The sequence below is a fragment of the Canis lupus genome, chromosome 30 (assembly GCF_011100685.1).
Source record: "Canis lupus familiaris isolate Mischka breed German Shepherd chromosome 30, alternate assembly UU_Cfam_GSD_1.0, whole genome shotgun sequence".
In the NCBI taxonomy this organism is placed as follows: Eukaryota; Metazoa; Chordata; class Mammalia; order Carnivora; family Canidae; genus Canis; species Canis lupus.
In genome coordinates this window covers 10,928,407-10,941,996 of record NC_049251.1, presented here as the reverse complement: position 1 = coordinate 10,941,996, position 13,590 = coordinate 10,928,407, and the positions used below count along the sequence as shown (strand labels likewise).

General features: G+C 44.3%; 1 protein-coding gene across 6 annotated transcripts in view; it reads left to right on the top strand.

Annotated features, from left to right (window-relative positions):
• FRMD5 (FERM domain containing 5) overlaps positions 1 to 13,590 on the top strand; it is a 310,915-nt gene that overhangs the window by 268,326 nt on the left and 28,999 nt on the right. For all 6 annotated transcript variants that reach the window (XM_038580258.1, XM_038580260.1, XM_038580259.1 and 3 more), the window contains 4 exons: positions 1,745 to 1,787; positions 2,020 to 2,098; positions 10,249 to 10,346; positions 12,451 to 12,574. In XM_038580258.1, the coding sequence (XP_038436186.1) occupies positions 1,745 to 1,787; positions 2,020 to 2,098; positions 10,249 to 10,346; positions 12,451 to 12,574 (344 nt within the window). The remainder of the gene's footprint in view (positions 1 to 1,744; positions 1,788 to 2,019; positions 2,099 to 10,248; positions 10,347 to 12,450; positions 12,575 to 13,590) is intronic.

Sequence of the window (13,590 nt, the reverse complement as noted above, 5' to 3'; positions counted from 1 at the left end):
TGGTTTCTCTTGATTTCTCTCCTAGACCCCTTAAAATCTCTCACAAGCTGTGACAGCTTTCCCCTCCCCTCCCATCACTCTGCTGTCTCTTCCAGCCTCTCCTTTCTTGAGTTCTCACTGAAGCCCTTTTCAGCTCTGGCCAAGGGGAATAGCCTTTTTGTCGTTCAGCTCCACCTACCCTCCGCTGAGAGTATGTCACAGTCTTCCCTTGTACTCTCCTTCTTCCACTGGTTCTTGATTTTAATCTAGCAGACAGGTGCCTGGGGGCATTCTGTTTACTGAGCCCCAGACACTTGCTATGTTCTCCTCGCTGTGCACAACTCCAATGTGCTCCCGTCAGACGGGCCTCCACCTTCACAGGCTCAGCCTCGAATCCCAGTTGTTTCCATGCAATTTCATCTCTTGCCTTTGCTTCCATGGGAAGCCAAGCCGCGGTGGGCCGTGTAATGTGAGAAGGACCTCTTAACCACATTGAGTGGCTATAATGAGTTGCCAGCCTCGTGGGAACTCAGATCAGAGGAAGCAAGAGAGCAGAATGTCAGCCCAGATTATCCATGTGGAGCTGACGGAAGAACTGGCTCTTAGTGGGTCCATTAACTGCATGACCCATGGCCTAGCCCAGAAGGTGAGAGCTGGGAATTGCGGGAGGCCAGGAGGCTGTCTGCACGGCCCTGGCTGCTTTCCTGCCAGAGGGATGATTCTGCCAAGATGTTACACCAGATGGAAGTAGCCAGAAGAGAGGGAGGGGTGGACCCAGAATGGACCCACTTCTTCGCCTGTCTGATAGCTGCATCTTGAACACTGTCCTAGGCACTGGTGGGTGACACCGTTTTCTGCCTTCACAGAGCTAATAGTTTCAATCTACTTTCAGATAATCAAATCCCAGGTAACAGCGGTTGTAGCTCTCTGCAAACCGTCAAATTTCCTGATTAGCATAAAAGCAACAGACATCAATAATGCATTTTATAAAGCATCTGTGAAGAACTGGGAAACAGTTATAGAATGACCTCATTGCTTCCTTCCTACAAACATAAGTACCATGGGAAAAGATGTATTGCTACTATATCCTGCCTCTACAGAAATCCAAGGGAAAAATGATACTGTTCTACACTTTAGTTGTGGTTAGTTATCTTATGAGACTGAGATTTTAAACATCCCTGATGCCAAGGAATCCTGAGAATGTATGCCCTAACACAAGGGTTGGCAATATTCTACTCAAACAAAGATGGAGTATGCACTGTCCCTGCCGTCTCACTGATTTATGAAATTCCACCTGTTAATACTTTCTAGAGCCACAACCAATAACCTCTGTCCGTACTGCCTACCCCTGCCAAAATATAGCTGGCACATAACACGAACACACACAACCCACTACCGTCAACATTTCCCTGCTCAAGACAGGCAGGGCTTTGTCCCCATTACACATACATGCATTCACTTGTGCCTACTGGCATGCCAGAAATATGGCTCAGAACTTTGGCACCCTACTTTGGGAAGGAAGCATTGCCAGGGAAGCCCAGAAATGGTATCTGAAGCTGGAACTCTTCCCCCTTCACAGCTGGTTCCATGGGGAGCTTTCTTCAGAAAATCCTATTAGCCTCTCTTCTCCAAGCCTACCAATCACAAACTTTGGGGCTGCTTTCACCCTGGGCTACAGTCTGTCTGGTTAGTTAATTTGGGTAAAACAAGTTAGAGTTGCTACTGCTTCTCACTAGGTTTTCTTGTTCTGTGTTCTCTGTTTCAGCATTGGTTGGAGTTTACGAAGTCTGTGGTGAAGCAATTGAGATGTAAGTATTCATCATGAAAAGGTGGGAAGCCTCATCCCTGGGGAGGGTGGAATGAAACCTCCCACTTTTAGTAAGTCTTGGTAATTGTCCACTGTCCTGGTATAAGTTGGCCTTAAACATGTGACGATTTTCTTATGATAGTTCAGAAGCTTGTGCGTCCCAGGGGGGAGGGAAGCCTAGTCAGCCTCAGGGAAGGGTCTTTCCTGAGATGGGCACATCTTTGTCTCTGCAGCCCAGCCTCCATTCACCATGTGTTTCCGAGTGAAGTTTTACCCCGCAGATCCTGCAGCCCTGAAAGAAGAGATAACCAGGTAAGGCTGAACTCCCCTCAACTACTAAGACCTGTTGGAGAGGATAGGAAAGAAGGATTCTTAGATCCTCTATTTTGGAAGCTTCTAACTCTTATAAGGAAGCAATCTTCCTAAATATAGCATTACTTTTGTATTTTATTTCCACATGCTTTCTTTACTCACCCCCTCAATAAAACTGGAACAGAGTGAGCTTCTTTCCTTCAAGGAGTGTGAATACTTCATTTAAACTAGTCATCTACAAATGGACCTGGAGTAACTAATTAATAAAAAGCATTTTTTTTTTCCTTTACCAAGGATGTGGCCACCATGGATGCTTTTGGAGAGGGTGGGTTGCTTTTGTTGGCAGTGAGAAGGGCTGAAATAGACTCCAGTGGCCTAATGTACTTAGGACATGCCAAAGCAAGACATTGAAAAGTAAGCTGGGAAATACTGAAGATTTTAAATCCAAGTGGATAAACTCCAGTGTGCTGACAGATCAAGTCCATGATAAACCTCTCATTGTGGGGATCATGTTCTGTGGTGGGCAGACAGCTGCATGGAATGAATCCTATCTCATCCAGCACCACTTGAGAATAAGAAAAAACTTCCGTGCCCACATCATCCTACAAGAGAGTCAAAGAATAGGAGCTTCAAATCTTCCCCAAGGTTTTGTTTATACGAGCCAATTTCACTCTAAAAGGCCTGTCTCAGAGATTCAGTTATGCTCTGTAACAGGGATCCTTAATTTTTATATCAGAAGTATCTAATTTTGGGGCACCTGGGTGGCTCAGTCAGTTAAGTGTCTTCCGTTGGCCCAGGTCATGATCCCAGGGTCCTGGGACTGAGCCCCACATCAGGCTCCCTGCTCAGTGAGGAGTCTGCTTCTCCTTCTCCCCTCCCTGCTCATACTAGTGCTCTCTCTCTCAGAAATAAATAAAATCTTAAAAAAAAAAAAAAAACACCTAAATTTGACATTAGCAGAATATTGGTATTACCTTGTAGAGGGTGGGGCCTTATATCAAGAGGTGATGTCAGGGAATCCTAGAGCTGAAAACAGACAGCTGCCAGCTCTCTACTTCCCCTCAAAACCTTGGAGACTGCAGAGATTGGGATGAAGTTATTGCTAGTTATATAGACTCTGTCATATAAGGCCTTGCAATCAGTCTACCTCCAGATATTGAACTGCTTGGGAGAATTCCAAAGAAAGGAAAAAGGAAGGAAGAAGGGAGGAAGAAATATGGACTTATGTTCACTTCCTTTTTTCGAAGAGCATGCCACTAGCTTTAGGTCAGATAAGAGGTGAGTTCCTCTGAGAGGAAAAATGGCAGAAATGGGGGGAGAAGAGAGCAAGAAACAGGACTAAGTAGTGCAAAGGAAGCAAAAAAGTGGGACAGGGAGGAAAAGTGGCTTCTCCACATAGGCCCTAGGGGAGGTTGGGGTGAATCTTGCGGCTGAGTCGCAAGGATGAGGAAGGCTCTTTCCTCTGGATGCTTGAGGCAGTGTACACACACCAACTTGAAGCACTGAGGCCAGTGAGTGTGTAGTTACAACCAAACTTCATGCTCCTTATTGGGCATAGAAACTGCAGGTTCTGCTCGTCCACATGGAAATGGATGTGGCTCCCACTTTCCTTTTGAAAACCAAGCTCATCCACATTACAGGAAGCAATCTTGTAGTTTTAGGAGCGCTAGCCCACCCTGCTCAGGACCTTCAGAGTATTTGCCTCACTCTGAGCCTATCCCTCTCCCTATTACCCACTTCTCTGCCAAAAGAGGTGATGATGCCAGGGCAGACCCAGAAGGCCACATTCCTGTCCACGTGTCAGGGCATATTTAACACATCTTTCTTGAGAACCTAGCGCCTTGCTTCCTAACACCACACCTCAGGATTGCCTGGTCTCCACCTCACTAGACCAACAGTGGGGTTGACAGGGATCATTCTAACAACTCAGTGAGCAGCCAGTGAGAGAGAGTACAGCAAACACATGGGTTTCTATTTGATTAAAGGGAAGAAATATATGGTTATCTTGGCCCTGAGGAGGAGCTCTTGACAATACAATCTTCTATTTTTTTTTTCAATACAATCTTCTAAATCAAATGTTACTACATAATACTAATGTACAGACACTCCTACTCAAGCAGCATAGATCTGGAAGCTCAGATCCTATTTTTGTCACTTCTCAGCTCTGTGCCTTGGACATAAGATATTTAACCTTCAGATCCCTTATTTATAAAATGAGGAGAGTAGTAGCTACCACATAGAATTTTTGGGAGGACTGACCACTACTAGGGTCTTGTACTTTGCAATACAGCCCCCAGCAAACCTTGCATTGAGCATAGACTGCCAGATTGATTATGGTCTGTGGACCCCCAAGGACTGTGCATGGGGCACAAGTAGTTAGCACAGCCTTCTCTCCTTTGCTGATGTGAAAAGGCACTTCTTTTCTGATAATCTCCACTCCTCCTTTGTCCTTTTCCCCCACCAGCTAGAGTCCTAACACTTAAGCAGCTAACTTTTGAGAACTCAGAGGAAAAAACCATCCCAGGTAATCAGTCATCCAAGTCTTGGTGGCCCAGGATGAGGACCATGGTCAGGCCTCTCTCCAAGTCAGTAAACTTCAAAGGCACAGACAAGGATGTGAGCTCCTTCTCCTGCACACATCTGTGCTGAGCATCCTCAACTCTTCTCCCCTTGCTCTCTACCTCACCAGCCTTCCTTCCCTAGAATGCATTTTCCAAGCCTTGTTGGGGTGTGAAGCACAGGGTTCCTGGGCCTGATTTGGACTCTTTGTGCCTTTCCCTCCATGAAGCATTATGTGGAGGCCTTGGAATTAGCCAAATCTTCCTCCTCATTCATGTCCCTGCTGATCTTGAGAGAGCAGGTACCTGCCCCAGCTTCACTCAATACTCGTAATTCATTCCTGGCTTAGAGCCCTCCTTGCCACCTTCCTGCCAAACTAATTCAACTGTCAGTGTGTTTTTTCCTAGCAATATTGGTCCTAAATTTCAGTGCCATCTCAACTATTCCCATAAAGCCAGAGTGAGAGGAGGGGATGAAATAGGGAGTAAAGAACTGTGCTTCAATTTATCTCTTGGACTCTTCCCAGATGATAAATTTAGTTGCCAAATCCTGATTAATCTCTGTTGTCATTTTTTAGAGTAATAAATAGATTTTCTTGTCTAAAGACAAGGCAGAGAAAATGGGGATTAGGCACCAGATTTAGCATTTAACAGGGACCACAGGTGCATTAACTCTGTGGAAGGATCAAATAGTAGAAGGAAACGGAGTGCAAATGGGGCCCCGCCTCCTAAGGAAATAAACTGACACATGTCTGAGTGGGGGTGCTCACAAAAATATGAACAGAATAAATATATGCGTGAATGAAAGGAGTTTATAGGTCATTAATTCCTTTGATGAACATCACTTAAGCATACCCTAGGCTAAGATGGCCTGGCAAGTGTTTTCTATAAAGGCCAGATAGTATTTTAGACTTTGTGCACCATATGGTCTCTGTCACAACTACTCAGTTCTGCCTTTGCAGTGTGAACGCAGCCAGAGACGATACCTAAATGAATGAGTATGGCTGCATTCCAATAAAATTCTATTTCATTGGAAACTCTGATGGCAGGCCAAAATTTGCTGACCCCAGACTAAGGCATCGAAAAGAACTGGGTTCAAATTCCAGGTTGTTCTTTTTAACTCCCTCTGAGACAAGGCAAGCAACAGTCTCTCCAGTCAGTTTTCTCATCTAAAAACAGGAAAAAAAAAACCATAGTCACCTAACAGAGTTGTCATGAGGACTGCATGAGAGAGTATGTGTTAAACCGTACACCGTGGGACCACCTGGCTGGCTCAGTCAGTACAGCATGTGACTCTTGATCTCAGGATTGTGAGTTCAAGCTCCACATTGGGCATGGAGACTAGTAAAAAGAAAAAAACTAAAAAACAGTACAGTGTGTGGCTCACATGCATTCCGTAAATCATTATTATTTTGTTTTGTTATGGTTTTGTCATCTGTCTCTCTGTTGTAACGTAAGCTCCCTAAGAGCAGAGATTCTGTTTTATTCCTTATGTATTCCCAGCACCCGTGGCAGTGCCATGCACATGTAAGTGCTCAGAACTGGACGGATGGATGGACAGGCGGATGGATGATGGGTGGGAGGGAAGGTGAGTAGGTGAGGTAGGCATAGGATGTACAGGCTCTATAGAATATTAAAAGTATAGGGCAGCCCCAGTGCCGCAGCGGTTTGGCGCTGCCTGCAGCCTGGGGTGTGATCCTAGAGACCCGGGATCGAGTCCTATGTTGGCCTCCTTGCATGGAGCCTGCTTCTCCCTCTGCCTGTATCTCTGCCTCTCATTCTCTCTCTCTCTCTCTCTCTGAATAAATAAATAAAATCTTTAAAAAAAGAATATTAAAAGTAAATTTAAAGAACATCTCTGACCGCAAGGAGATGATTATAAGATTATAAAGGAAGCTAGGGACAAAGAATCTAATGAAGGAAAGTCAGGGCCCAAGTAAGAACTCTTTGGAGAAACTCTTCAGGGAAAATTAAAAAAAAAAAAAAAAAAGAAGAAAGAAGAAAGAAAGAAGGAAAGAAAGAAAGAAAGAAGAAAAGAAAGAAAGAAAGAGAAAAGAAAGGAAAGAAAGGAAAGGAAAAAAAAAAAAACTCTTCAGGAGACGCCAGTTTTTTCCAGAGTTCAGAACCTTTCATTCTGGAACCATCTGTGGATTCATCTCCTCCCTCTGTTACCAGAAAGTACAGCGCCACAGCCAATGCCTTGGGGAGATGTACATGTCACAGAAAGGCAGGTTTTCCTTGGCTATCCTTTTAGGTTGTCACTTACTCTGCCTTCAGATGGTCCCTGTGTTACCTCAGACAAGTCATTCTACATGAAGTCTGAACTTCTGTTTCCTCATGTATAAGATGAGAGAACTAGGCTCTTTAACTCCTATTCTGAGATTAGGTGACCCAACTAGCCTGCTCTTCAGGAGCTGGCTGGGCTGGGCGGCCCTGGCAGGCTGACCTCTCCCCTGGTAACAAAGTGGCCCCAGTGGCAGTATCTCAGGCAACAAGATAGTCTTCCTTAGCCCCATGTGTGACGGGGAGAATATGCCATATTCTCTTGAGAATAGGTCTAGGGATGCTATGAGTCATATGGACATATTTTCATATCCAACAACAGCAAGTCATTGGTTATCTCCTTCAATGAACTAAACACAAAGCTTGATGAAAGCCACTGTGGCAGAAAAGGGAGGGGGGACCCCTAGTACAGCTCTGTCCCCTGAAGCTGATGGTCAATTCTCTCATGAGCTCACTTCTTCTTGTCTTCTAAAGCAGTGCTTTGTTTTTTAGGATGTTGACTTGCCCCCCCTCCCTTTCCCTATCCTATACAGTTGCTGCTTCATTGCCTGACAATGTTCCCGTGGTCTTACCCTTGATCCCCCATAGCTGTCCTACCTCTGGAAGTCTGAAGAAACCCCACCCAGCAGTGGAAAGCCTGTATCCTTTCCAGCTCACTGGAGGCACCCACCATGGACCCATCGATAAAGATGCCTCATAAAGACAGTGATTCTCAGTGTCAGGAGACTGAGTGGAAAGGGAGCAAATCAGAAGCTCTAGCAGGGCTTTTCAAACCCAGGAGACACACACAGATTCTTAAGTGCTCCCCCCAGTGGATGTTCTCCTCACTGCCACATTGAGAATCATTGCCCAGAGCCTTTTTGTCCCTTTGAAATATGTCCTTTGACAGTATGTGCTGCCCCTGAATTGTGGACAGAGAGAGGTATAGAGGGAGTGATATATGAACTCAGGACCAGGGAATGGTCATTGATTGAGGGACAAAAGTTTCGCCTCCACATCCTGCCAAAGCCTGTGGGAGGTGGGAGTTGGAGCAGTGAGAGGCAAGGAAACACTCCTCACCCCTCCTCCTGCCACCCTCCTCTCCCCTCTGCTCCCCACTTTTGTCTACTTCCCTCTTTCCCATACGGAGGTGTGGCATTTTGCTGTGGGAAGCAGAATGAAGACAAGTAGATTTGGTAGCTCCCTCTTAATTATTCACTCTACATGATGTCTTTTTCTTTCAGTTTTTCATGGCAAACACTGAGGCAGAGTGCGACTGCTGGTGGCAGTGGTAGTTAGGGTGAAGAGTGGAGTTCTTATCAACTTCCAGACTAAAGTACTTATCTTCCCTTTGGTTTGAGGAGGGCCATCCTGATTTGGTTGGATTGATGCTTTCAAATATTTCTAGGACAGTGCTTCTCAAACTTTATATGTAAGTCACCTGGGGATATTGTTAAAAACAATTCAGTAGATCTAGGATGGGCCATTTCCAACAAGCTCCCAGCTGATGCTGACATTCCTGATTTGTGGGCCACACTTTGAGTGTGGGCCTTAAGAGGGAAGGTTTAATTTCTCCTGCATTTGTTAATTATTTGCATCAGTGAGCCCACGCTCTCAGGTCAGAGTCACCTGCTGGTATCTCACCCCACCCTAGAAGTTACATTGTCACTGGTCCTCTTTCTTTCTAGCATTTGCACAGGATCAAATGGTCATAGAATCCTCTATAGTATTCCACAGCCTGAAAACAGAAGCAATGGAAACCTCTAGTTGTCCAGAAAAGGCCCAACTTTTTTGTTTCAGACTGATGGAGTTTAGGGGAATTTTACTACATTTCCACTACTCCCATAGAGATTCTTTACTTATCTAGGGCTAACAGAGTGCCATAAAACTTAGCTTAAAATGATAAGCATTTATTATTTCTCCATTGCTGTGGGCCAGGAATTCAGGAGTGGCTTAGCTGGGTGGCTCTGGCTCAGGGTCTCTCCTGGACTTGCAGTCATCTGAGGGTCTGACTGGAGAATTCACTTCTTTATGACCTGGTTTCAGATGTTAGACACTACCACTTCTGCTTTATTCTGTTTGTTAGAAGCAAGTCACTAAGTCCAACCTATACCCTAAGGGAGAGTTAAGCTCTACTTCTGGAAATGAGGAGTATCAAAGAATCTGTGGGCATATTTCTAAATCCCCATAGATGCCCCAGGCCAAGGCATCACTGTGGTAGGTGACACACTTAAGGGTTTGATATCCTTGGCTTTTGCTCTTCTTGGGGCACCTGTAAAGTTTTGAACATCAGAGGCCTACTCCTTGTAAAGACATTTCAAAAGAGAATCAACAATTCCATTCCACTGTGACTGGGTCCACCCAACTCCTTGTGAAACTTCAAAGCAGCTATAATTCAAGGAGGGCTGTATAACATAATGACCAAGAGCCAACCTCAAGAATCTTAGAGTCCTGAATTTGAATCCTGGCACTGCCACTTCCCTGCCACTTAGGCCTCAGTGTCCTTATCTTACAAAGGGGAAATAATACACTGTATGTTAATTATACTGGAATTAATTTTTTAAGGGGGGGGATAATAGTACCTATTTCAAAGTATTAGGTAAGAATTAGTTGAGATACTGCATATAAAGTGCATAACACCTGGACTGGCAGATAGTAAGTGCTCAATACATATCAGCTACTATTAGCTGTTAGTCTCAAGGTCCTGCTTGCATCTGAGGTGAGAGTTTCCTCTCCTTGAAGAAATGCTAGCCACAAGTTTCTATGCTTCCTTCACAGGTGCCCCTTTTTACACCTTATTCAAATTCCGAGAGGTCCAGTTGAGCTCTGCCAATTACTGAAGGCTGTTCCACACATGGGCAAACTGTCTTGGCAAGCCAAAGGCAGAAATCTTCCTTGGGCTATTTCCTTCACCAGCCGTTCCATTTCTTAAGAAACAGCAGCCAGAATCCATGGCAGAGAAAGGCCCAGTTGGCCCCTCTCTGCTGACATGTTACTTTGTTAGCACTGAACGGGCCAAGGCTGGCTCCTTCCAAAACCCAGCACTGGAGTGGGGCACAGTGCTTTTGCCAGGAAGCACCATTTCTGTTTTGAGCTACTGAAGGAAACTTGACAGGTTGTTTTGAATTGAACCCCAAATCAGTTTGGGGCAAAGTACTTGAAAGTCTTCAGGAAAATAGAAAGCACATTTGTTCTGTGGTACATTTTAAGTTTGTTGTAATGTAGTAAAAAAGTGCCCTAATGGGAATTTTGATAGGTTTATATTATAGCCTTATGTCTTTAAAGCCATCAGAGATCTCTTTTCTAGTTCAGCCTCTGTTTTCTCTCCAGGTACTTAGTCTTCCTACAGATCAAAAGGGATCTCTACCATGGCCGCCTCCTCTGTAAGACATCAGATGCCGCCTTATTAGCAGCTTACATCCTTCAAGGTAATGACTTTTGACAAGATGAATTTGCTTCTCATGCTAAGTACTGATTATATTATTTCAGTTACCACAGATGACTTACTCCTTGGATATAAACAGTATCTAACTTGAAGCAGAGTCTGAGTGGGAGGGCTTTGCCTAGACACCCTAGGTCCAGAAACCTCTGACCACTTAACCCTAAACTGTGCCTAAGGTCTTTCTGCTAGCACCTTTAGGTTACTGAGACACTGGAGAGTCATCTGGATCAATTTTTTCCTAGCCTTCCATGCAAATCTCAAAAGTGTGAAGTATCTTGGAATTCTGGTGTCCCTTTCAGAGACCTTTCCATTCAGAGTGGTCAAAGTTGGAATGTTTACGAACAACAGACACGTTTCCTAGCATCCTAATAAGGTAGAGTTGAATCTGTACCCAGCTGATGACAACTGCTTTTCTTCCCACTGCAAAACAGCAGGAAAGGTATGCACTCTTCATCTATATGACACCTTCTTCCATGAAGTGCAGGAGCTCCGAAGTGCCACTTCTAAGACTTCTTAGTCCTTTGGTCCTGAACATGTCACCAGATTATTCAGGACCATAACACTATAATCATAGTTTCCATCAAAGAATCTGAACACTTAATTAGAAATCTGTGAACTCCAGGAAGCTACTTTGTGAAAAGAAACTGAAAAATGCTTGCCAATAAGAAACTACAGCTCTTTTGTTAAGTGTCATAGCTGCATTAAGAATGTAAAAGTCAACAAATTGTTACTTTAACTTCTGAGACTCCTGTTTTTAAAAAATCACCTAAGTAGCAAGTCTAGAAGGCGCTTGCCAACTCTAAGTACCCAAAAAGGCCCCCTTCATTTTTAAAGAACTTAGTCCTAAGTGAGATTTTAAACCCCTGCCTTTCATTCAGATTTACCCTGACAACTATATAGAATTCTTTTTTTTTCCTTTGAAGAAGTAATTGATGTCCAATATTGATGTTTTCCATGTGGAACTTTCTATATCAAATCAAAATAAATGGCTCAAGGTCACTCTGGACTGTAGACCCAGAGAAGCTTTTAGTCTCTTGCTGAATGATAGAAATTCCCAAGTAATTTGTAAGACACAATGAGCAGATTTGTGCACAAGTACAATATTCAGCTGTGAGAGGAAGGCACATTTTCCTCTTAATATTTACTACTCCATCAAGATTTCTCAGGCCCTGGTTGTGATTCTCACTAAGGAAGGAGAAAGGACAACCACAAAACAGCTGGCACTTTGTGACATACTTCCTCCTAACATATGCATGATGTTCCCTGTGGTGCATTTCCTGTGCAGAGGGATGGGTTCTGATTTGCTTTGTGGAGAGTACCATGGACCTACCACCCTCATCTCCGCAAAGCTCATGGATCTGAGATCCCAGCAGCTTTAGGGATGGACTCTCTTCCCTAAATGAGCAGAGGAGAAAGCCTTGCCCCAGGCAGAAAACTAGGAAATCAGCCTTAGGACCTGGTGCACCGGAACTCAATGGGTAGTTTTAACCAGTCTTCCCATTCTGAGGTTCTCTTGAAGGGGCTTGACACCTGGTCAGCCCTCAATGAATATTTACTCAAATGTATTCACTTGATTTGATGCGATTTCGACTGAGATTTGAGTTCCGAGTTTGGGTCATGGCTCATTCATCATGTGTCCCTGCCAAAATCGTCAAGATTGAGACTTGACTTCTGATCTGGCTCAGGCCCGAAACTCTTTATCTTTCTGATCAAGCTGTTTCCTGCGCTGCTACAAAGAGCATTGATCCCAGGCCCTTTTCCCACAGCTGAATGGATAAAGACCGTGCGTGATGCAGGCTTCTGCTCTTTTATTGGGGATTTTCTTGTGGTGAGCACAGAACACAAGCTTGGCTCTGGTGTCTCTGCTTAGACTTCATATCAACCCAGAGAGCACACCTGGGAAAACGAAGGTGGGCATGCTTCTGAGGGGCATGCCCTCTGCCCAACACATAGCCATGCTCAAGAGCCATCGTTCTTTGGAAATTTGGTGTGTACTTTGGCTTTTGCTCTGTGTATTAACTTCTTGTTGCTCTACCAAGTGATGATTTACCTATCTCCACAATTGTTTTATTCTGCTTTCCTTTTGCAAGCGGAGATTGGGGATTATGACCCAGGGAAACACCCAGAAGGCTACAGCTCCAAGTTCCAGTTTTTCCCAAAACATTCAGAGAAGCTGGAAAGGAAAATTGCTGAGATTCACAAGACAGAACTCAGGTACGTGACACTCAGTTCAGGCTCAGGACATTCTGTCCCCCATAGTCTGAATATATAAGCCCTGTGCACTGCAGCCTCTGCTCCCACAGACCCAGTCCTCCTGATTCTGGGTTGTAGCATTTTCAGTATTCTACTGATAGCCCCAGCCCTATAGTATAGGCTAAGGTTTGAGGGCAAATTATATTGTGAGACATAAAGATTGGCCTCTGAAAGGTATTTGGTTAAGATAAATGAAGAGACAGAGAGAAGCACGGACTAGGGAAAAGGAAAAGAAAAACATAAAAGAAACAAAAGAGAAAACAGATGAAAAAAAAGATGAGAGGAAGCATGTGAAAAAATGGGCAAGCCTCTACCTTCAGTCCGTGGCAGTGTGACAGGTGGCTTCTGGGTCAGTAGATGGGGACTGTGCAGGGTGGCCTGGTTCATAAATGCTGGGGGTGCCCTGAGAGCACTTGGTTCAGGGGCTATGTCTTCAGTTCTGTCTCACTCAACCCCACAGCCCTCACACAGAGGGAAGGAGGGGAGAAGCAGCTAGAAACAAGAGGCTTGTCCTCCTCAGATTCTCTTAGTTTGCCCAGAATATACCAAATTCCATGAAACAGCATTAATGTATCCTTTCGCACATATAAATACAAAGATTTTCTACAAAGATTGATTTGGAAAACAAAGATTGATTTGGAAAACAAACAAAAATAAAACGCGCACACACACAAAATCCAGCCTGGGTGGCTCAGCTGGTTGTGTTCAACTCTTGATTTCAGCTCAGGTGATAATCTCAGAGTCATGAGATTGAGCCCTGTGTCCAGCTCTGCACTCAGAGGAGAGTCTACCCCTCTCCCCCTCACACATGCTCTAAAATAAATAAGTCTTTAAAAATATAAAATATGTAAAAACCAGTATTGTGTATGCACTCTACTTTGTGTGGCATACTAGAGCACATAAACCCCAAGCTGATAAACTTTAAAGAAAAAGGACATATGCAATGCAGTGCTGTAAAATAAAACATGCCATATTAG